Source organism: Macrobrachium rosenbergii, chromosome 4, assembly GCF_040412425.1.
Source record: "Macrobrachium rosenbergii isolate ZJJX-2024 chromosome 4, ASM4041242v1, whole genome shotgun sequence".
Classification (NCBI taxonomy): Eukaryota; Metazoa; Arthropoda; class Malacostraca; order Decapoda; family Palaemonidae; genus Macrobrachium; species Macrobrachium rosenbergii.
The window spans coordinates 82302166-82328382 of record NC_089744.1 but is presented as its reverse complement, the minus strand read 5'-3'; the positions used below and the strand labels follow the sequence as shown (position 1 = coordinate 82328382).

The 26217-nt window shown below is 37.4% G+C and overlaps 1 protein-coding gene across 1 annotated transcript in view; it reads right to left on the bottom strand.

Annotated features, from left to right (window-relative positions):
- LOC136836305 (golgin subfamily A member 4-like) overlaps window positions 1-26217 on the bottom strand; it is a 520799-nt gene that overhangs the window by 408398 nt on the left and 86184 nt on the right. The window contains exons 10-14 of the mRNA XM_067100429.1: window positions 13068-13311; window positions 12296-12366; window positions 12027-12179; window positions 11546-11666; window positions 6478-6677 (exon numbers count right to left, since the gene is read on the bottom strand). Coding sequence (XP_066956530.1) covers window positions 6478-6677; window positions 11546-11666; window positions 12027-12179; window positions 12296-12366; window positions 13068-13311 — 789 coding nt within the window. The remainder of the gene's footprint in view (window positions 1-6477; window positions 6678-11545; window positions 11667-12026; window positions 12180-12295; window positions 12367-13067; window positions 13312-26217) is intronic.

Here is a 26217-nt window from a genome sequence, read left to right as displayed (position 1 = left end):
GCTGAACTGGGCATAATGTTTTACCTGACAAATTGAGCTTCCCTATCAGAATACATTTCCTCTTTAAAGGGTTCTCATTTTTGGCCAGGAATGATGGGCCAGGGGATAATAATTAATGATGGTTAGCTGTTTGTGTGATATAGCGTTGTCCCCGTCTAGGACAGCCCAGTTCACCAATATGAGCTCCTAATGCCAAAGCAGTCAAGAAGATCGCCTTTTGCAGCATATGAGTTATGACTGTACTGGGCCCACTGAACTGAGGGGCTGACAGAAGCCTAAGCATCTTATTCAGGGACCAGGTAATTGGAAGCCTCGCAAGAGCAGGTTTTTGCAATACGGAACTGGTATTGTTGGATAGATGATGTCCGTAGTTTCTGTTCCAGGTACCTAGCAATGTTGGGTGAGTAATTTTCACGGTAGACAAGATTTAAAAAATCCACACGTGAAGGTCTTGGCTCAGAAAGGACGATGCATAGACCTTCCTACTGTCTGGGATAAAACAGCAGATGGTAATGGAACTGACTTCTTCGCCTGTTGTTGAAGTAATAGGAACCAATGCCTGTTTGGCCAATTTAGGGCTATTAAGTAAGCAGTTCCTTTGAAGGTTAGAAGCATGTTCAAACCCTTCGAAATCTGGGGCAATAAAGGAAAAAGGTACATCGTTCTCTATTTGTTCCAGTCTTATAGGAATGCATCTCTTGCTATTGCTTGATTGTCCAGGTTCGGAGACACATACACTGGAAGCTGGTGGTTCTCGCATGTGGCAAACAGGCCACTTCCAGATGTGGAAGCATGCTGGCAATTAATTGAAATGAGTGATTGTCTAACATCTACTCAGTCGAGGCTGTTGTTTCCCTTGACAGAGTCTGCTATTGCATTGAGGGACCCTGTGAGGTGAATTGCAGACAAGTGCCACTACTCTGCTTGCGCCATCAAAAGAGTGGATAGCATTACTGTATTGAGAGGAGGTGAACTTGAGCCCGACCTCCTGATGAGGGACATTGCAGTCATGTTGTCTAGGACCAACAAAATGTGTCCCCCTTTTGGAGGTTTCAGTTTTCTGCCATCAGCTCCAGAAAGTTGATATGACACTTCCTCAGAGCAGGTGACCACCTGATTGCTACATGACGATCCTCCCAATGGCCTCCCCAACCTGTCAAGAAGGCATGTGTGTGTATTATCACTCGTACAGACGGAGGAGCCAGAGTAACCAGTTTTGCCAGACCCCTTCCAAGTTCAAGGCTGAAGTATCTCCCCAACTTCTTTACTCTCTTGATGAAACCGATCGCAAATCTTTGTTTCTTGCACACCATAGCCAGAATTTGTTTACATTTTTTACTTGTAATCTGAGGATTGGGTCTACCACAGATGCAAACTGTAACAGGCCCATCATATGTTCCAACTGATATCTGGAAACACTGGGCTATGCAAGGAATCTTTTCAGGTCCTTCCTTATTCTGTTTTGAGTATTGGTGGGAAGATACAACTGGCTGTGAAGAATATCCCAACAAAGTTCCAGCCACTGAGAGTATCTGCTGGGTGTAAGGTGGGATTTGTTCCAATTTATTAGAAATTTCGACTGGAGTCTGTCGACTACCACTCTTAGGTTTCATAATCACTCTATTCTTTTGGGGCCCCAGACTGGCCAATCATCTAGGTAGGCTACCAATTGAATTCCTTCTTTTCTGAGTTCTCGGACTACTGCTGCTAACTTTGTAAAAACCCTTGGGGCAATGTTTAGCCCAAAAGGGCATAACTTCGAATCTGTACGTTCACTTCCCTATCCAGAATCCTAGGAAGGGGCAGAAGGGGCAGAATGGAACGGCAATAGGGACTTGCCAGTATGAGTCTTTCAAATCTACAGAAATGGTCTAGGTCCTTTGTGGAATGACTGAACATACTTGGGCAACAACAATCATCCGAAACTTGTGGCAAACAATGTATTTGTTCAATTTTGATAGGTCGAGGATCACCCTCTGCTCGGAAGAGTCCTTTCTGGGGACACTGAAGTGACAGCTTGGTGGCGAATATACGTGTTTCTCTATGGCTCCCTTTAAAAGGGCCTTCTGCACATAATCTCCCAAAGAGGGGTCTGGTTTTTGGAAAACCTCTTTAGGGTGGGGGGGGGGGATGAGACCATTTCCACCCAGACCACTGAAGACAATACTGTATCCCCAAGGGGAGGACTTCCATTGCATGTGATTCTATAGAAGACGACCCCCGACTATACAATTCCTATTGGGCTCCACCTCTTCCTTTGCCTTTGATAGGCATTCCAGGAGTTGCTTTTCCTTTTCCCCGGTAAGAGCGTCTATGAACGCTTTGAAAGGGATGCTTTTGCTACTTTTGTCCCTTCTTCTGTTGTTGAGATGATCCTTTAGGGGTGACTGGAGGCTTATATGACTACGAGTGATAGTGAACCTTCTTTGGTTTAGGGAAAGGAAACTCTCAACTCCTTTGCTTCCTGGATTCCCCTTTTCCAAGGAGAGCATATATTGTACAATTCTGTTTTTGGTCTTGTTCACTGAGTTGAGCCACAACAGAGAAATGTGTCAATAGTCTCGCAGAGAGTGAGTGGTTGCCACGATAGTGGAATACGTACGATGAGCGGTTGCCACATCTGCAGGTCAAGACAAGGAAGAATCTAGGCAGTTGCTGTAAACAAGAGGAAAAGGCCTCTTGTGAGACAAGGAGAATCTAAGGAGTCCCTGTGGACAAGAGAAAGAGCCCTCGTCCTGAATTATATACAGTACTCTATCAGTGTTAACGTGCACTGTACTGTCTGAGACCAACTAGAAGAGAATTCTTTGAAATTGGTTGGTCTATCTTATGGTGCCCTCTAGGGACCATGAGAGCAACTCCTTTGAGGATGAGCAGCATCAAAAAATGAAAGTAAAAAATAAAAAATACAGTAAATTCTCAAGTTTACAGATCGTCACTATCTGGAACTTGACATTATCCGATCACAACCAGACCCCAGGGCCCAAGGCCCAATTATGTACGATATATATTTAAAAAAATTTGAAAAAACTGCTCTTCGATGGTTGGTAATGCTGTGTGGCATCAGAAAAATGTTGATAACACTGCTCACGCTTGTAAACAGACTGAGAAAAGGTTTTTAGGGGTGGGAGAGACCTGAAGAAGATTCCAATATGGTGGGGTGGGTCGGATGGCTGGGCGTCATCGGAGAGGAGGGCAGTACGGCTGTGTAGAGGAACTCACTCAAAGAAGTTGTTTAGCAATGTGGGTGGAGCTGGGGAGTAGTTTCCCTTGCTGGGATGGGGTGGGGATGCAGTGTTGGAAGGGTAATGAGAGCTAGACAGATGTTTGACTTGCTAAAGCTCTTGTTTTGTGTTTTTATGTTTATGGCAAGAATTTTGATTCATAAAAAAAACCCCAGCAATGTTTGGGCTGTAATTTGCACCCACAGATATAGCTATTTATTTCCTATAAATTCCATTTCAATATGATTGTGGTTAATACAAAATTTTAGTATTTTAACAAAATCAGTTGTACTAAGTGTCATTTTATTATCTTTTTATAGTATAATTCTCAATCAGCATTGATGTATTTACTATATAAGGCCAGAATGCATCTCATTAGATTATCATGTGGTAATGTAGTATACAAGAGTACTAAATGCAAATAAAGATAGTACTGTATATAATTACCACAGGACCTATAGGATAGGATTATTGTTACATGACTGAATCATTGAACTGAAATGAATATAGAATTTAGGCCAAATGCCAAGCACTGGGACCTATGAGGTCAGTCAGTGCTGAAACAAAAATTAACAGTAAAAGGTTTGAAAAGTGTAACAGGAGGAAAACCTCGCAGTTGCACTATGAATAAATTGTTAGGAGAGGGTGAAAAGTAAGACTGAAGAAAGAGAAAATGAAAGGAGGCATGTACAGTAAAAAGAACGAAAGGGGTTGCAGATAGGGGCCGAAGGCTTGCTGCAAAGAACCTTAACCCTTAAGGGACGGATTGAGCCTCAGTGTGAAGTAAAACAGGATTGGGGAGGTGGACGGATTGAGCCTCAGTGTGAAACAATATTACGCACCACTGTTATGGTAATAATGAGTCGAAAGAGAGGTGCCAATACTTCTATATGCTATAAATTTACTAATGGCAACTTTTATACTGACGTGAGAGTTGGGCCAGTTGCCACAGAAGTCTTTTCGCAGCTATCAGTAATGCTTCTGACTTGAAGGGGGAAAGTACTGCATCTCTCTCTCACATGAGTCTTTTTGTAAATTTGCTTGTAAATATACGAAGGGGTTGCTGTTGTTTTTTTATTTTGTCTTTTACAATAGTATGTCGGCTGTAAATGTAATTTTACTGAGAAAATTGCAAAGAAATATTAGAAAAAGCATGTAAAAAAAAAAAAAAAAAAAAAAAGTTACTGAATCTTCCTTCTCGTAAATTTATGTGAATATTTTTCAACAAATATGCAAAAAATTTGTTACTACTTTTACTTCTTATCTGTATTGATATTGTGTGAGCAGTAATAATAATTTTACAAAATACAATAAATTTATTTATTAGAAAAAACATACATAAGTTGGTAAAATTTACGATTGTCTTGTAAATGAGGCCCCAAAAGGGGTTGTAAATAGTCACTTTCAACTTCTCGTGAAAGGTAGGGAAAATTTTTTAGAATTTTTTTTATTTATACAGTGTAAATGTACGTGTCATTCTCTTGCCATTGATGTGATTTTTTTTTATTCTGCCGACCTCAAAGTTTCCCCGGTCTGGGGTGCTGCACATTGATAAATTATGCCGTCCCTTAAGGGTTAAGCAACGCCTATAGTGCACAGGGTGAATAATTTCTAGTACTTTACAGTTATTTTTAATGATCTACTTATTATCATCATCATCAGTTATAAAGTTTATTTAAAGTTAAGCCTAATATTCATCTCTTTATTAATGGAATTTACTGAGCTTGTTATACATCTGCATTTTACTGTACAGTACTGTATATGACTTTTATGAAATTCTGTTAAGGTATATATGAAAGGAAAATTGTATGAAGCAGGTACCACTTCACATGACTTAAGTATATCCACAAACAATTTATCAATATCTTTTAGATCAATACTGTACGTGTCACAGTTACTGTATTTTACAGTGTTTGGGGCAAATGAATAACATTGTGTATCCTACAATACTGTGTGTCAAGGGTTTATTTCTTTGTGTACAATGTATTTTGGGGAAAATGATAAAAATTGCTTGTGTAAATTATTGTATTGTGTTGCATATAAGAGATAAAAGGGGCTTACTTTTTTCGTGCATAGTACAATGTGTATTTTACAGTGCTTGGGGCCAATGAAAAACATTGTGTAGCATAATGTACTGCATGTTGCATGTGAGAGACAAAGAGGGGGGGTTTGCTTTTTAGTTTTAAAAGTATTTATGGAGTTTATTTTGTTATAAATATAGGAAAATAAGATAGATAATTGCTTTTTGCTTAAAGTTTTCAGTTTAAAGGGTGATGGTTGTTGTTTATAAGCATATTTAGTGTTGACAGTTACATGGTACTGACAACAAAGTGAAGAAAGGTATGGAGTTGCCCTTGCACACCCACAGATTTTTTACTGGCCATTATCCGGATATTGCCATTATATGATAGGGCTTCGGCTCTACTAATCCAGATAATCAAGGGATTACTGTATAAATATAATACTGAATACTGGCTATTTAGTTAGTTAAAGTAATTGTCATAGTATGTTTATTTAGTGTAGTATATATGGTGAGTGGCTAATGTTCTTATGGCCAAACATGTCCCACATATTAAGCATTACATAAATCATCAAATTAAAACTTCTAAAAACTCATTGGCAATCTATTTTACCACCCCTGTTACAGCAACAGGAAATTACTTATCAAATTTCTTAAGATGACACCATTAGATTACCAGTTCTTTGACAAATATAAATACCAGCTCAATTTTTAATCTACGAGCTGAATGATTTAGGAAATCCCCATCAAAAAGATATGGGTGTTTCTCCAGTTCAAACATTATCAGTAAGGTGATAGATCCACCTAAGTTCATATGTTTATCACAGATGTAGACCATCCAAACTATTACAATTTTTCCTCTTCTACAGTAAAAGCTACGGATCAAAAGATATGAGTCAGAGCAGTATTAAAAACATCTGGATATTATGACAAACAGCAAAATGAATGGATAAAAAATGAGACACAACTCAGAATAAAGCTGAGGACTGGAGAAACAATGCAGCAAAACTTTGACACTACTTACATAAGGGAGTTACCCCTATGAAGAACAAAGTAGGTACAGTATAAAAAAAACCACAGTAAACAAATTTCATAACCTACATGAGGAAAATAGGATTAAAGGCTGACATACAACTGCTTTCAACCACCAATATACAAAAAATAAATAAATAAATAAATAAAAAATGTCATTTGAAAAAATATTTTGCTCTTACTGAAAAATAAAGTGCTTACCTCCAATGGAGAATTTTCTAGCAATGATGTTAAAGTACATTCCAGTTCTTTCAACTTGCTTGTGTGGGATTTTTTACGCAACTCTTGCTCATAAGAGTACTGGGTTAGCAATTCTTTGTACTGCTGGTTTACCCATGTTATTTCTTCTGCCAACATTGCTTCCAAAGATGACATCAACTCTGATGTGCATTTGACAGCTTCTGCAACAGGAATAACAAAATATTAATTGATAAAACATGTTTTATATGCCAGACTCTGGATTATCATAACTCAAGTTTTATACCCACCAATTACTAAACTGAGCAATAAAGACACTATATAACTTCCTGAGTATTAAGGCCCTTTAGTTTAAAAATCTCTTCTGCTCCATATATTCAGCTTCAAGTACTTCCTCCTAACACTCCAGAATATTGCACTTTTTATCATCCTGTAGCCTTCCACTCCCTCCACATGAACAATCCATCTCACACACTTATCCATCTTTTAAATTTTGCATAGCTTTCAACCACTTTACATAATACAAAAAAATTTGCATGCCTTCAGTCTTTATTAGTCCATATATAGAATAAACATTAATTCTTTCATTCCCCTTAAACATCTACACTACATTTCCATAAATGAGAGATGTCTCAACAATTCCTTCATGTGTTACAGCTTTCGCTTGCATGACCACTCCCCTTCCATTCCAAACCTCATGCATAACCTGAGTGCCTTCCTTACATCACTTATTCTGTAACTCCTCTCTTGCTTACATTTACTCCCAAATACCTTTACAAGTCAAACACTTCCAATATTCTGCATCATTAGAACATTCTCTGCACCATCTACTAGGATTCAATTACGCTCATAATCCTACTCTTGTTCACATAACTTTCAACTTTCTCTCCTTACAAATGTTTTCAAAATTTCACTAGTTTCTATAGTTTTTCTTCATTATTTCCTGTCAACAATGTACTGTACTGTATATAGCCATTCCATTCTCCAGTCACAATCCATTTTCCTTTCTCCTACAAGTTTTGCAATGAATAAAACACTTCAGAATTTAAGATTCATTATAAGAAATATAATAATGACCATACAAAATGCTAATAATGACATATCAAATTTAAAGAAATAAGGTACCAAAACTTAAAATTAAATTTACAAAATCACACTACAACATCTCGTAAGATCAACAATACCCTACATTTAATACATAAGCTATCTCTTAAGATTTAAATTGCCTTACACATATATGATCATATAATGTAACTTCTCTCATTTCTCACATCATTTCACTCATGGGGATATCAATTTACTATGGAGACAACCTCCCCACATTTCAAATTCTTTTCACATTAAACCAATGTAAATTACATAAACTTGTAGAGAATGAATTATTTGGCTTCCTGACAAAGCTTTTAAAAATTGGTTGAATAATGACATGAAAATTTCAAGTACTTAGCCCACAAAGCTGGAGATCCAACAATACATTACAACTGGGTCTTATGGCATCAGTGGGCCCCTTAACCCACTGAGTAAGAATCTACCATAAACATACGTCCATGCCTACGATATCTCACACTACACTCAATCATAATAAAAGACTAGAAAACATACTAATAAAAATTCATGCAGTCTCAGTAGAGTGAGTGACGGGACTCCCACTCCTCTTCCTCATCCACATACAACTTTTACCTTTAAATATCCTTTTAATGGTCTTAACACCCAAACCACTTTGTGCAGTGAGATACTCTCGTGCATGATGAAAAAAAAGTATATCTTAGTTTAACCAGACCACTGAGCTGATTAACAGCTCTCCTATGGCTGGCCCGAAGGATTAGATTTATTTTACGCGGTTAAGAACCAACTGGTTACCTAGCAACGGGACCTACAGCTTACTGTGGAATCAGAACCACATTATGACAAGAAATGAATTTCTATCACCAGAAATAAATTCCTCTAATTCTTCATTGGCCAGTCGGAGAGTCGAACACTGAGCCAACAGTGTGCTAGCCGAGAGCTCTACCGGTTTGTATCAACAAATAATGAACAACACACTAGATATTGAGGAGATACAAAAGAAACTGACAAACAGATAAACATTCTATATGACTGCTTGTGTACACGCTATGAACAATGATCCAAGAACATTTTCATGTATATATATTTCTGATTTAAACTACAGTAGTGATGACAGTTCATTCAATAGTCTTACCTTTATTCAAACATAAAACTTTAAGCCTATCAGAGTAAGTACAATGCAATGTGAGTTCAACTGGTAGAGCAGAGATTATATGAACAGGAATCTCTCTCTCTCTCTCTCTCTCTCTCTCTCTCTCTCTCTCTCTCTCTCTCTCTCTCTCTCTCTCTCTCTCTCATTTAATAATTTTCACCACGTCACAATGGTGGATTTTAAAGAAAACTCATAATTGTTTTCTTCGTTTATTTATAAAAATATAGCAACGGGGTGCTCATTGAGATCAGACACAGTCTCTCCCGTGATTCCTCTCCAACCTCTCTAACACGCTATTTCACACAAAAGCCAAGCACACAGGGTAACCAAGTATGGTTTTCCCAACTATCTTAAAAGACAAGAGTAACAATACACTGTACTGTATACTAAATATGATACTAAAGTTGCTGGAACATAAAAAATATTTAAGTTAAAATTATTAAAATATTTCTTTAAAATAATAAAAATACTGTGTGGCAACATTTTGTACATACCGTATAAGGTGACCTTTTAACCTTAAAAAATCTCCCCCAAGAAGGGGGATCATCTTATACTCTGAGTATAAAAGCAAACCTTAAATCCTGCCAAGATTTTTAATGATAGGCTAACCCCTGAAGTTGATGTAAACAAAACAACTGCAATAATGGTAGAAATCGTAGGTAATTCAGGTGAATCGCTAGCGACCCAACTATTGATACTGCAAACAAAACAACTGTAATTACAGTAATTGCCGTATGTAATTACCATTAAACATTAGGATGAGCAAGCTCTCACTTTGTTACTAGCTTTATCCAGAGTACCATTATTCAAATAGTTATCACAACACCCCATCATGGCCACACCAACTATCGGTGAAAATAAAAGGAGGAAGTATGAAGCTTAATTGAGTTAAAAGCAATAAACTTTGCAAAGGAAGAAGAAGCAGAAATTGACATGCCATCAGATTCGGATATGATGGATATGAGAATGAATTTGTAGGATTTTAATTGTTTAAAAATGTTTTTTAAATGTTTTAATAGTTGCAAATAAAATATTATCCTTTATATACTATACTGTACTACTATTTTTTTTAAGTGACCTCATCATTGTTTATGCTTACACAAGTTGATAGTGTTATTTAATTTAATAAACTGGGGGTCGTCTTATACAGTGAATATACCTCTAAACCTACATTTTTACATGAAAAATGGGAGGTCATCTTATATGTGGAGTTGCCTTATACGCTAGCATATACGGTATGCGTTCTCCTATGTTCTTTTCCTATCATGAGGACAGAGCATGTAATAGTCTTACTGTAACTATGGGAGCTTCACATACCATAGGATTGACTGATTTATAGATTTTAGGCATACATGCCAAGCACTGGGGCAACTAAGGCCATTCAGCACTGAAACGGAAATTGACAGTAAAAGTTTGAAAGGTGTAACAGGAGGAAAACCTCGCAGTTGCACTATGAGTCAATTGTTAGGACAGGGTGGACAGTCAGATGAAAGAAAGAGAATATGAACAGAGGTACAGTAAAAGGAATGAAAGGGGTTGCAGCTAGGGGCCAAAGGGACGCTGCAAAGACCCTGAAGTAATGCCTACATTGCACAACATGAGGTGCACTGATGGCACTAACCCCCCTACGAGGCACATACCATAGGTCTTTGACCAAAGGATGTTTACCTTTTCCTACGTCTAGACTTTGCCAACAGAATTCTTTCAACTATGCTCAATTCCCATAAACATCTCCAGATCAGTCACTAAGCAAGCGGTTGGTGTAACTGCATACCAGAGGGGTACAACGAAGGATTGTTTACCTTTCACAATCTTTGCAGAAAAAACCAAAAGCCCTGAATTCGTCATCAGAATTCCTTCAATTTTGTCAAACAAAGCTTATTACATTATACAGACCGTATAATTTTGTATGTCCACTGAAAATTATTAATATGCCCAATATTATTTAGAAAATTCTCTCTCTCTCTCACATTACTTTGGTCCATCATCACTCATTCACTTGACAGGGAAACACTAAAGTGTACTTCTCTCCTTCACCCTTTCTCTTTACACCCTACTCTACTTGACACCCTGAAATCTTCAAGCCAAGAAGCATACAGCATGCAACTCCTCAAACAGTAATCTGACCCCCATTGAGTATTGGTTATCACACAAAGAACTCTCATTCCCGAATCTTTTCTTCCATATGAGAAATTGTCCTAATCTGTACAATGGGTTTCAACGAGTGAATAACTTTTGAACTGAAAAACGGACAAGGCTAAGCATAATTTATCTCTCAAGGATGTGTCTGTGAGGTATTACAATATGATCTTCAACTTCACTTCTTTGTTTTTTCTTCAAACAGCAATGACAACGAAATAAAATGTAAATTACACCAACTCTAATTGACACAAAAAAAATACAAGGATCAATATATGTTGAAACAGTCTACAGTATTGATTTCATACACATGCTAAACCAAATGATGTTACTCATAACCAATTTAATGACTAAATTACTTTTAAAAATTATGCCATTACAGTAAATCCCCTGTATTCGTGGAGGGTGCGTACCGCACTCCCCACAAATAGCTAAAATCTGCGAATACTTCAAACCACTCTAAAAACCACTTAGAACTGCCTATTTTGATAGTTTAAACACAAGAAAAACCCTCTAAAAATGCTTATACCTGAGTATTTTAATAGTTTTATCACAAAAATGCATTTAGTCATGAAAATATGAAAATACAGTAGTTAGTGAATATTTCTCAGTGAAAAATACTGCGAATGGGCATTTTTTCCGCAAATAATGGGTAGATACATTCCACAGAGAAATCTGCGAATACGTGAGTCCGTGAATCATGAGAATACTTACCAGGTAAACTCTTGACATTTTCTACATGCTGAAGATGTTCTTGACCAACGCAGCTGACTTTCAATTTATTGTCTTCCAGAATCTTTTGAATTAAGGCTTGCTGGCTCTCCAGAATTTGTACCTATGGTCAGAGGAGAAAGTACTTTAAGTTTGTTGTAAAGCCGATATGTTAGGAAACTAAACAAAATTTAATAAAAAGTTTTCTGATTTCATATTGATTCTATAGACATGATCATAATTTTATAATTTCACAAGGAGACAAAAAAATTAAAACCAGGAATAATAACTTCAAAGTTTATCTTTGTACACTTTACATGAACTGACACATGTAAAATAGTCTCTATTTCAGAAATATTACTCTCTTAAGATCCAAATAATCTTGACAAAGGAAGGCTTGTGAAAGATCATTTCAGAAATATTTCTCTCTTAGAGCCAAATAATCTTAACAATGGAAGGCTTGTGGAATAAAATAACAACCCACCTTTTCACCTTGCGCCTCTTCAGCAATATTATTTGTTACTTCAACAAATTCACGAATGAAATCCTGATGGGATTCTACACTCAGTTCTCTTCTTGTTGTGGAGTCTGCTGGTGGCACTGGTACTCCTATATTTTCTTGTGATAAAAGATTCACCTGCACAATAAAAAATTGAGGCATCATCAAATATGTCTTCTATCTAGTTGTTTAACTTTTATTTAAACATAAACTTTGTCAACAAAGCAACCATATAAAAAAACTTCAATACATACCAAATCCTCTATTTCTAACTTCAGATGTGACATTCGTACAGTTACAGCATCCTCCAACTGCTCAACTAACTCTGTTGAAAGAAACCATACAAAATACAACAATTTCCAAATATGGAACATACATCAATTTTGAAAGGCCCATTTAACTGATGACCATTGGAAGTGAAATTCGCAATAATCAATTTTAATTCAAAACCGTGTAGGTAGCAGGGTGTAAATATAATTTATGTGAACTCATGAACTCACAACCAAAAACACATACATATGTATTTTTCATTTACTTGCCATAACTGCCAAATGTAATTGCAATCCAAGAGGTATAGTGATTCATGTGAAACTTAGTTTGTACGATATTTTGATAAAAATGACAAATTCTGTTTTTATTCAGACTATGAAGTTTATTTTTTACAAACTAGGAACATACAAGCCACCAAGTTGTTAATCAGATGCCAAACAGACCCAGGTTTAAAGCTGTACAAGAACAAATGGAAAGTCTCATATATTTTCTTTATGCATTTAAATTTAGCCATGAAAATTCTTCAAAGAACTAAAATAAAAAAGGCTTTTATTTGTAAAACACAGAGTAGAATCAATTAAACCTCCTACAGGTTGCAAAATATCAATGGATTAAACTGGAACACTAACAACCATAATTTTCTCTTATACTGATGCAGTCTCAGGAAACTAAACATCATAAACTCATGTCCAAGTAAGGAAAATAACCAAAACTTAAATAAAGAAAGGAGATAGGGAAGAAAACATGAAAACTTACCATTTGAAGCATCTACAAGAGTGGTCCTAATGTTGATTAGCTGCTCAACATTTTCTGTAAACATTTTCACATTTTGTTCCAAGGAAACTCCAAGGTGTGATCCACCTAGTTGCTCTACATTACTTGTACTTTGTGTGGAATCACTAAGAATTTCCACCGATGGGTTGTGAATGGTGGTCAGTATAATATGTTCTAACTTGCTGAGAGTCTTCGTTAAAGCTTGAACGTACTGACCACTGACATTCTGAGAATAACAATAACTGTTAGTATGGGACATGACAAAATTTCCATATTAAAAATTTATCTTCAAGGGGAAATTGAACTTGAACATATGTAAGTAACATTTGATTCATATTTCTATATCAAAACTTTAAATTTTTACCATAAAAAATGTTACAACACATTTTAAAGATATAATCATTATTATGCTTTATGGTTTAACAATGACAGTGGGTCAATCTCTATAATTATATATATATATGTATATGTATATGTATATATATATATATATATATATATATATATATATATATATATATATATATATATATATATATATATATATATATATATATATGTATATGTATATATATATATATATATATATATATATATATATATATATATATATATATATATATATATATATATATATATATATATATATATATATGTATATATATATATATATGTATATATATGTATATATATATATATATGTATATATATATATATATGTATATATATATATATATATATATATATATATATATATATATATATATATATATATATATATATGTATATATATATATATATATATGTATATATATATATATATATATATATATATATATATATATATATATATATATAGCTATATATATATATATATATGTATATATATATATATATATATATATATATATATATATATATATATATATATATATATATATATATATATATATATATATATAAAACCCTCCCTGTACTCTTAACAACCCACCCTTTACTCTATTAATAACAGGGACAACTGTTAAGCAATATGACTTCAGTATGTAAGTTTACAGTACCATATAACAGGGGCTAATTTACTGTGGTAAAGTAGCTATAGTATATGACGTGATCGGCAAGCTTTAAATTTTAAAGAATACAATATACATACAGTAATAATATATACTGTAATACAATACAGTATCATGTTACTGTACTGTATTACATGTAATACAGTACAGTAACACTTAAGATTAAAAAAAAAATAAAGATTGTTACTGTACTCACCACAAAAGAAGTTGAAGTAAAACTTGAATGAAGATGGTGATGAATTTGCTGCGCAGTAAAAATGATGACGATGAAGGTGATGATGACTTTTACTGCGCAGTCAATGATTGTATTTTACGTCTCTTCAGACGGCGGTGCCATTTCCTGGGGCACCTCTTCCACTTCTTCCGCGGTTTCCGAAGGTGTAACCGTAGTAGCAGCTGCAGGAACTGGCTCTTTTTTGCGAGGCTGCAAAAACAATGTGATTGGCAGTTGCTGCTGCTGCTTCTTTTTCCAGTCGAAGAGCATCTTGTAGGGGGCCATGACGTCATCGACCATGTTGCAGAATTGAACCAATCGAACCATATCGTCGTCCCATTCCTGCGACCACTCTTGCAGTTCCTTAGCCAGGTTGCAGAGCCCGGCGAGCCATTCCAAAGTCAAGCCAGTTTGGGAGACAACTTCTGTTTCTTGCTGCGCTGCTTCTTCTTCTTCTTTGCTCACCGACTTCGTCAACTCTTCGAGGTCTTCGTCAGTTAGCGGCTGGGAGTGGCAGTCTAGAAGTTTCGTCGACATCGCCCGTGGTCATGTCTGCAAAGCCCTCACCTCCAAGGATCGCAGCCAACTGCACAGCTTTCTGTACTGCCGAGTGTTGGATTTCGGCAGGTGTAAATCCTTTGTCGTCGTAAACAACCTCAGGCCACAACTTCTTCCAGCTGGCGTTAATGGTGGCAGGCTTAATTTCTTCCAATGCCTTGTGGATATTTTGGAGGCACGTAGCAATTGTGTACTGCCGCCAGTATGCCTTCAAGTTGAAATCGTCGTCTTCTTGGGCGGCATCCACGGAAGCAACCAGGTTCGCCAGGGCATTCCTCATGTATAGGGCCTTGAACACCCTAACAACTCCCTGGTCCATTGGCTGAATAAGTGACGTCATGTTGGGTGGTAGGAACTCAACCTGAACCCCCGAATATGACAGATCAGTGGCATGGCCACCAGCATTATCCATAATGAGAAGGACTTTGAATGTCATGCCCTTTTCTGCTAGATACACCTTCATTTGAGGGATGAAACACTGGTGGAACCAGTCGGAGGTCAGCATCTTCGTTATCCAGGCCTTTGGATTGTGCATCCAATGTACGGGTAGCAGATTCTTGTTTTTGTTTTTTAAAGCCCTTGGGTTTTTAGACTTGTAAATAAGTCCTGGCTTTGATAAAAATCCCGTAGCATTGCCACATATCACGAGGGTCACACGATCCTTGTATGCTTTAAAGCCAGAGGCTTTTGCTTCCTCTTTGAACAAGAAAGTTCGCGAGGGCATTCTTTTCCAAAACAAGCCCGTCTCCTCCATATTAAAAACTTGTTTGGGCTGATATTCACCTTCAGAGATAATCTTCTTGAAGGTTTCATTGATGTATGTTTCAGCAGCGACCTTGTCAGCCGAAGCAGCCTCGCCATTCAAGGAAGCGCTTTTTAGGCTGTAGCGTTTCTGAAACTTTGCAAAACACCCTTTGCTAGCAGAAAATTGCAGTTTCTTACGTGGTGAATGACTGGACGTCTCTGGTTGCGGATCATCTACGTCTTCTTCATCTTCTTCTGTTTCTTTACGCTCGCCACTGTCGTCCTCTGGTTCCTTAGCGGCGAAGGTCTCGTACAGGCTCCTAGCCTTTGTTTGGATAATGTTCGTATCCAAGGCTATGTTCTTCTTTCGGCAGTCGGCTATCCACACGGCCAAAGCAGCTTCCATACGGACGATAGTTTTATTACGAGCCGTAACCACTCTCTTCGCCAACTTGTTAAAGGTGATGGCAGCTGTCTTCCTAATCTTCACCTCGTCCTTGTAGATGTAGCGAATGGTGGATTCGTTCATGCCAAAATGGTGGTCTACAGCCGCAGACTTTCTCCCTTCCTTCAACATATCGAGAAGTTTCACCTTTTCAGCAATTGTCATCATTCTTCGATGGCGTTTAGGCTCAGTACCAGCCTTGGAAGAAGCAGCACGCTTGGGAGCCATTACAGGGGGTGAAAATTGGAGCAAAGTTCAACGAAAAACACAAAAAAAATCACACAGCACAGCGTAAAGAAAACCGTTCGGCGAGAAAGCTTGAAGCGAAGTAACCGCGAGAGAGAGACAAGGGGAGATGCTGCGGGTTCTGAGCATCAGTCTAAGCACCAATCACAAGCCCGATTAGAAATCGGGAAGCTGTGATTTGTCATCTCCCTCCCATGCACCAATCACAGCCCGTGTTACAACGCACTTAGTCACTGAGATGGTACGCTTTGTGTTTTCCCAACAATGGAACACGCGATACTGTACTGTATAGGCATCACTTTCCAGATGGTTTTTTTTTTTTGTCATAGTAGTTACAAGTGCAAATATGTGTTTTTTTGCTATTTTATGCTTGTTTTGTTGTTCTTAGACTAGGAAATACTATTTATTATTAATATTTTAATGGATTTAATGAGAAATTTTGGGTGTTCATATATCGCGATTTTTCTCCAGAAAATCTGCACTATATTTTCCATTAATATATATTAAAAACTCCATGAAGTCGTCGCAAAATGAGGGTCACTGTGTATGTATGTATGTATGTGTGTGTAATAAAATTAAGTCGTGAATTAATCGTGAAGTAGCGTAGGGGTCACTGTGTATGTATGTATGTATGTGTGTGTGTGTGTGTGTGTGTGTATATATATATATATATATATATATATATATATATATATATATATATATATATATATATATATATATATATATATATATATATATATATATATAGTCATCCAAACATCTGATTAATAATAATGTGCAGGCAAATCTTTACAAAAGTCGTATTTGTTGATGTTAGTAAGGATAATAGTTCAACTTATAATAGTCGTAGGCCTATGTCTACAAAGTTCACACATATGAAGGAGATAAAACAACAATAGTGATGGCATTTGGAGATGAAAATATTAAACAAGAACAGCGATGACCTCTGAAGTATTATAGTAACATCCTTTAATCAAGTAGAGTATGACAACAGTCAACATTATCAGAAAAAGCCCTGTTTAAGGGAAATTGCAGGTACTGAGTTGCCAAACAGTGCCAGATGTTGCTATTATAAGCTGTTGTCTGAAAAGTTTTGAAGTCTGTTGCAAAACATTTTTCAGTGATTGTACATGGTCCAGGGCAAAGACAAAAGGAATGAGTTCCTGCAGCACATCTTTGTACAATTGGAAATTAGACTCTTGGTATGACCTGATGAAAACAAACACTAGAAGTTCTACCTGAAGCACAAGATTCCAAAAGTAGAATTGGGGAGACACTGATTCTTGTTTTCTGATCCAGCTTACACAGCTTAGCTCAATTTCTTCTGCTTCCTGGATATATGCCAGATAGGCAGCTTTGCGCAGCTGATATAAACTGCAAGCTAGTGGGCTAGACATGTCTTCTTCAAATGTGAAGCACAAATAAGCAAATCTGCAAGAGCACCAGTCCAACCACTGTCTTTCAAGCGATCACCCAGAATTTTGAATGCTGCCATTTCTATATGCAGGCCTCCAAACATAATAACCATACCACCATACTGCAATGGCCAATCCCATTGGATTTGCTTAGCAATTGCAAATAGTGGCTGATCAACTTCTAGAACTGGGGTTTGGCCAGGATTGAGAAACTGTGTGGTTGCTCTTGCAATATCCATGGCATGTTTTATCATTGCAACTGAATGAGCTGCCTCTTGAAAAAGAGACAACACTGATGACAAGCTTATTTCAAATGGGGCCGTTGCTTCTGAGAAGCCTGATGTGCTGCCCAAGATATGGACACAGCATTTTCACTCCTGTCCGACAGACTGACTTTCTCAAGCCATTCATGCTCAAGAGAAAGATGCTTTGAAAGCACAACCTGTTGGTATCCTGCACTTCCACTGGATGAAGGGAAGGGATTTTCATGTTTAAAGTGAGCAGGAGGTACATTTGTGTAATATTCAGGAAGAGAAGGTACTTTTTTTTTACTTTGTTCCAATTTGGATGATTTGGGCCAAGTTTCTGTCCTCACCCTTTTCATCAGTGCTTGGATGCTGAAACAAAGATATGCCTGACCCATGGAAGGATGTTTGTGCAGTTGTGGCATTTGGATTATGGTCCAGATTGTCAACAGCACAATTTGTAAAGAGCCCTTTTCTTAGTGTAGTGGGACAAACTACTTCTTCCTCCAGGGCCCTTGTTACAACTGCTTCTCCTAACCCTTTAGTCAATTCCAGAGCCCTATCACAGCTGATGCTGATTCCATGGTGATGGAATGTATCAATTAACTGATGCTTCCTGGTTTTTGCAAAGACCAGGAGACCAATATATAGTGGAAGCAGAGGTTCTCTTGACTTGGAATGTCTGGAGAATGTTGAAGATGCTGGATTCTTTCGACAGTTGAAGTGCTAAAGCTAGATCAGTAGATGATGTTCCATATTTAAGTTGGGATTTTATATCACCACCGTTTTGTAGCACACTTACAAATTCCAACAAACTTGGTGCTAGGGCTTCTCCCATTTTCCTTTTGTAGGCAAACCAAATTTCTCTTCCCTTTTTAAAGTCCCCAGTTCTGGGATGCGGGCAAGTATCTGTTCTTTCAACCATGTTCGGTGCACAAAGGAAGCATCAACATTTAGCTGTCCAGTCTTTGTTTGTACAAATCATAAAGTTCTACCATTGTAAAATAGCAGCACCCATCTGTAGTCAACTGCTTGTCTCTTATGTGCATCTCAAGCTCAGCAAAAGCATGGGCACATGCCTCTTGTCTGTACTGCAAATAATCATCTCCAATTTTCTGGGAATTTAGCCAGGCCCTTTCCCTGTTGTACACACCTGTCAGACAAGATGGGTGATACATATGGTCCTGAGAAACAATATCTCCAGCACTAAGCTCGGCCAGAAGTTTCTCATCTATAGGTTGGTGGCACATCGTTGCATCTTTTCATGTAAAGGCAATGTCATGGCCAATCGTAAATCTTTGATTGGTGCTGGATGGTCACAAATAAAGCATATTCCTTCTTTCTCAGTCTTAGATTCTTCTGCATCTTCTTCATCTGCCTTCTGGCTACTACGTGTGAATTTTGCTCATGGGGCATCATCTTCTTTGTCTTACACAATGACTTCCTTTTCCTTTCTAGTTTTTTGTTGTTTTGAACTTCAGCATACATGATTCATGATATGCTGCTTTGTTATTTTCAAAGGTCTGCAGAATTCCATCACCTTCACCAAGACTTTTGGGATGAAATGGTATAAGCATTGCATTTAACTTATGGAATTCAGGAATGTTTGTAGCGAGGGTAACATAGCCAGCACCAGATGCATCAACTAGTCTTTCACGTGTGTCCTCTTGGCACAAGCAACAAAGCTTCCAGTTATTCGCACTATCTCCCTTCAGGAAAGACGTTGACTTCCAAGACTGTCCTGCCACTGCTTTTGTTCTATAGGCCAAGGGTTTATCCTTTTACCACCTATATAAAATATATGAACTTTCAGAAATGGGATACAACTAGGCTCAGATATGTCATAATCCTACCCCTAGCCCGATCATTCATCCAATGCTATTTAATTCCCCGTGTAATCTGTACACCAACTAGAAGACTAAAGCCCCATCTTCCTTGGCTTGGCTCTCCCGCGCTGGCACATCCTGTCAATTCAGGTGCAGCTATTTAACTTTGAAGTGGGGCTAGCTTAACAGCATTTGGGAAACTAATAACAAATCTGTGCCATTAATTAGCACTGAACCCCATGCTGAGTTTCACAGCTATAGTGTCAACCAGTGTGCCCTAGCAGTACACTGACACCACACTATTACACTTTTACATTAAGCTTATTACCCATTTTTTTTCTAAATGAGGATGAAAATTAATTAACTGGGGATTAATTGATTTCTAATCTACAAAAAATGAACTGATCAGGCTGAAGTTACCCCAAATCCATGTATTACCCGACCTTTAGCCTCATATGTGAGCTCAAGTACCAATTTTTGGCGTTTTGGCAGACATTTTTGATACATTGACAGCCATCTTGGATATTCCTATGCAAAGAAATGATGTATCTACATATATAAAGGCTTGTTTTTAATATTTTAATATAAACTGGGAGTGACTTAGGGACTTGAATGTGATTAATCAATTAAATACCAATATTCAAATATCCACAGGACGGCATTTTGAAAACCTGTTGGCCATCTTGGAAAATGGCAAAATTTTGTGTGGCCGGAGGTTGATAACGAGACCAAGGGACAAGAAGAATAGTTGAGCCAAGTTTCATGCTTTTATTACCATTTCCACTTTTCCCCTATTTTTTTGTAGTTACCCGCTCCACTATATCCCTGATATGTTTTAGTATGTTAACGAATTCATTTTTCAAACCAGTGTGACTGAACAACCTCATCTTGAACTCACACCCCAAAACTGAGGGTTCGAGTTGCGCGAACTCACAAAAACGCGAACTTTTCATTGGAACCTAACTAATTATCATACACAAGTTTTTCACAGACATGCAAACATTTGCGAATCCTCGAGAAACCCTGCAAAAGTGTTTGTTTAATTTTTTATGTAATTTATAAGTTTTCAAGCATTTAAATGTAAATTAAATAACAAATAATAAAAACAATAATTCTCTCTCTCTCTCTCTCTCTTTCTCTTTTTTTATGAGATGAGAAAATTTTTTTGGTACAAGTATGTTTATTTGTTTTGTATGATAAATAAATTATTTACCTAATAATAAGTATTAATGTTCAAATATTAATAAGAGTGATAAGATTAAATAATAATAATAATAATAATAATAATAATAATAATAATAATAATAATATAACTGTAGTTACAAAATTCGTATTTTAAACAAACAAATATCTTTCTCTCATCTTTTGTATAACTCTCTGAAGAGAGATGCACTGTGTATATATATATATATGTGTTACTATGTATTTATATATACTGTATCAGTAATACCTTGATCTTACACACTGTGAGTTGTCCGAATTCACAGGCATGCAAACTTTTTGTTGGAATGTAACTTAATTGGCATACACATTTTTTCACAGACACACGACATTTGCGAAATTCTTGAGAAACCCTCCAGAAGTATTTATGTTTAATTTATGAAGTAATTTATAAGTTTTCATGCTTTTATGTGTAAAATTGGTATTAAAAATTTATTATTTTTATTTTTGTGTGCCTAAATATGATACAAAGGTAATTTTAGCATGTACAGTTAGTGTACTTTAACAAGGTGTGATACCCATTTGCAAAGTTACTGCACTTTTCAAAGATGATTCCCCTGCAGAAAGTATTTGCTTAATTTTTGAAATACATTTATAAGTTTGCATGCTTTTAAGTGTAAAATAAGTATGGAAAATTTGTATTATTCATATTTTTGTACATAAATATGATACAAAGGCAGTACAGTTACTGAATTATGCCCAATTGCAAAGTCTCTGTCACTAGGACCTCACATGAGCTCGAGATGAGGTTGTTCAGTCACACTGGTTTGATAAAATGAATTCGTTAACGTACTAAAACATATCAGAGATATAACTAAGAGTTGTATTAGTGTCGTTCTGGGAAAATTACTTTGTTAACCTCAGAAGAAAGTCCTGGTGCAATCTGTATTACATGTAATTACAGCACGTACAGTTAGTGTACTTTTACAAGATGCTGTTAGTGCACTTTGCAAAGATGTGATACCCTTACAGAAAGTGTTTGTTTAATTTTGGAAGCATTTTTTAGTTTTCATGCTTTAAAGTTTAAAATTGGTGTATAAATTTGTATTACGGTCCAATATTTTTAATGTGCTTATGCATTTCTCTCTGGGAGATTTACAAACCCATTCATAGCCTGTACTTATCAATGTGCTAATTTTATATCTTTTACGTGTTCTACCCATCTCATTTGCATGCCACTGTTGCACTGCATGTTTATTTGATTAACTTCACTCCTGTTCTACATGCACACTGCCTCTGCTCCATGTATTACCATTGTGTCCGTGGGCAAGTTAAGCATTCCATATTTCAAACCCATAAGTGCTTTGTGATCTGCTGCTCCATAGCCAGACATCAGTGGGAGTTAGGGTATCTTGGTAGCAGTGCTAGTGCACATACGTGTTATTCTGCAGCCGAAACTAGACACTAGGTGGGAACTGTTTCCATTTTTCTAAGATATGTTGTGGTGAATGCCAGATTTGCACATACATACCATTTTATTTTGGCTAAAATAATTATACCTTTGCATTTGTAGGCGTTGACCCATGCATGTGTTAAAATAATCATACCTCTAAATTCATAGGCTTTGACCCATGCATTGTGTTAAGTTAATCATACCTTTGCATTTCTAAGTTTTGACCCATACTTTGTGTCGCAGTAATCACACCTTTGCATTGTAGGCTTTGCCCCTTGCCTTGAGCCCAAACAATCATATCTTTGCATTTGTAGGCTTTGACCCGTGTATTGTTATAATCACACCTTTGCAATTGTAGGCTTTGACCCATGCATTGTGTTCCAAATACACTCTCACACTTCTGCATTGTAGGTTATGACCCGTGCATTGTGTTAATTATCAAATTTTATTAGTTTCCTTACCAAAGGGGCAATCTTACTGTAGTTGGAGCCTCGTACTGGCCCACTTTATTATTTTGGTTGCACTACACTCTGCCTAATTCTGAGTGCCATTTCCATACTGTAAATTGTTGCATGGCCACTCATTATTCATTCACCTGTGCCTATAATGCACAGCCCAGAGGCAATGCCTTTCCATGCAGTGCCACTTTTGCACTGCTAACTCCTCCATAGCAAATTATCTAGAGTAGTTGCAATATTCAACCTCTAGCAACTCAGCCAAAACGGCAACCTATGAGGAGGCAATCACTGCCTATACGCAGGTAGAACAGAAGGCAGGACATACAGTCAGCCCCTGATTATCGGCAACCCGGTTTTTCAGGGCTTGTCTAGCGACGAAAAAATGCAATTTTCAGCACTGATTCCCGCTTATTGGCGCCGATAATCACGTATTGGCACCGATACATACCTAACAGAGGTACCAATAACCAAAAATTGGCTATTTTTGGCGCCAATAAATGCCGAAAATTGATTGGCTTGACAGGCACCTCTGGCACCCATATGAAGGGGGAGCCCTTCCGCTAGGACCCCCAGTTGAGGGGCCTATCATTGTGGCATCTCCCAGAGGTTATGATAAAGGTCGACAGGTCCTCGCCTGCCATGGCCCCCACAACACAATATCCCTCATATGGGAAGACAAGGTACAGTACTGGCACATGTCCGCATCCACCCTAATAAAATTTATGAAAATGTAGACGGGCATAGGACAAAGCTTCTGGCTGAGGGTGACCACTCCCCAACAAAGTACAGTAAAATTAGTACCTTTGAGGTAGCTGATTTCCTTCCCAAAGACTATGGCCTACTCATAGGACAGGCTCCCCAAGTCTCACCTCTTTCCTGAACCCAACCTGGACCCTCCTCCAGATCCACTGTCGGATAACCTAGGCAAAGGCTTGTTCGATATGCTAGAGCCTGAGGAAGTGCCAGAGTCTGCACTTGCCCCACAGCCATATGAAATAGCTTGCAGCTGGGACAATATGCACTGACCCAACCAAAACCCAGTGTCAGAGCCAGAACAAACAGATTTCAGTTGGATCAGTATGCTCTGGCCAGACGATGATCCAGTGCCAAGACCTGGGCCTATCACAGAGCCAGAGCCTAAACCCTCTTCCAATCTCCTTTAGGAGATCCATTTCCCTCTCAGTGTCCGTCAGGTACAGATGATTCTTCCTGCCTGCAGTTGAGACACTGCCAGTGCCAACTGATAACACTGATAAGGGCAGTACTCTGTCCATCACGGACATTGAGCCGTTCCCTAATTCAACTCATGTGCCTGAGCCTGCCTTAGTGTCAGTGCCAGAGCATGTCTTCAATCTACCTTCAGGAGATCTTGCAGTCTGTGAACCTTTTGCACCAGGAATGAGTTCATCCTCTTCTTCCAAGTCCTCAGAAGACAAGAATCCAGAGGATGGTTCCCTAAGAGCCAAGTTGGTTGCCCAAATCCAGGAACTGCAACGACAGTTGGCAGGGATAGATGACACTGCCCATAATCCGGTTGTTGCAGCAGCCGAAGTGGATGGCACTAATTTAGACCCATTGTTGGCACTACTGCTGTTGAGATTGTTGCAGCAGCTAAGGCAGTGGCTAGCATAGGGCCCGCTCCATCTGGTAACACAGCCTTCAGTGCTACTCCCTGCTTAGACTCTGAAGGCCCCACCAAGTTATCTCCAAGATATCCAAGCCTAAGGGCGAATTAGAGGAGTCAGGGCCATCAACAAATCCAGTGCTCATTCCCAGAGTTGATCCTGAGGAAAATCTAACCAAGATGAAGCACACCATTCTCTTGAGTAATCACCTTTGGCACATCTCAGCAACTACAAATCCAGTACTTCCCAGAAGTAACTGGAAGACTACCCGCATCAAGGGGCTAAGTCCCCAGTACTACAGCTGGAAGGTCAAGCGCCTAAAACACGAATAATGACAGAGAATAGGTGCTCTATCGGCCCTGGTGCCATGCATATATTAAACATAGCCTCAGGATCCTATTTCTTGTACTGATAGCCTTACCAGAGCCACTGAGCTCTCATGGCACTCATATCATTAGGTTGTAACAGTGGCCCATTTGTATAGAGCAGTCCTAGCCCTTGATCCAGAAAGGATGTCTGGGGTTGTCTCCTGCCTTAATCAGTATTTTTGTATTGAAAAAATTTATTCTGTACTTCGCTAAGTCTGTTCTTTAGCCCAACAAGCTGAAGAGCATGTCCTAGCCATTTTAACATTTATGTTGCATTCTTTTATATATCTTGTTGCATTTTCTTTTACTTTAAATGACACAGTTCAGTAAGCACGTAGCCTATCTGTGTTTACCCATCTGTATTCTTATGCAGCAGCAACTTTCTTATCAGTTGTTGCTATATTGCATTACCATACATGAGATACAAAATGCATATATGTGAACTATTGACCTAGGATAGCCAAGGTGTTACACTCACAGTATCCATTTGCAAATGTAAAATACCTGTATGCCATTTCAATGTTCAGTGCATACTCTGTGGATTAAATGTTTGTTGTTTTGTACAAATATGTACACTATATACAAAATACTGGAATACTGTATAAAGTCTTATAAGTAAATGCAAAAGAATATTGTTTAAACATTCGCTCCTCGAATATTTCTAAGTTTTCACACAGATTTACTGTCAGTCATCTTAACATTTGCTACTGCCATTGTATGTAGTAAACAGGAATAGAACATTTATCTTCTTAAATGAGGAATGCTAATCAAGGATGGCCTTACAAGACATTAAATTACAATAATGAATTCAACAATACACAGTAAAAATAAAAACATCAAAAGTACTTTAAGTAATACATGTGAATGTGTAAGTGCATTTGCCTAAAACTATTTTTAACATTGAATAAAAATCTTTGTATGTGTGTGCAGGGCCTTAATTAAGACAAAGATACCGCAATTTTAGGCTCATTCAATAAATATTGCAACAATACTGTCATTTATTGGTGTGTTATAGGAAAATTTACTAAATCCTTACACCATCCTAAATATGTTGCATGTTACTTGAACTTAGGCAATCAAATATCATTCACTGTGGCTGAAACCTAATGTAAACATGTAATGAACTATATTTACTCATTAACAAAAAGATAATCAATTTTTATTAGGAGATATTAACTTTATCAAAACATTATCCAATGCAACTGAACCAAGGCCCCAAATATATACATATACAGTATAAATATACATATATAAATCTGGAAAAATTTTAAAAACTGGTTTCCGATGGTTGGCAATGCTAT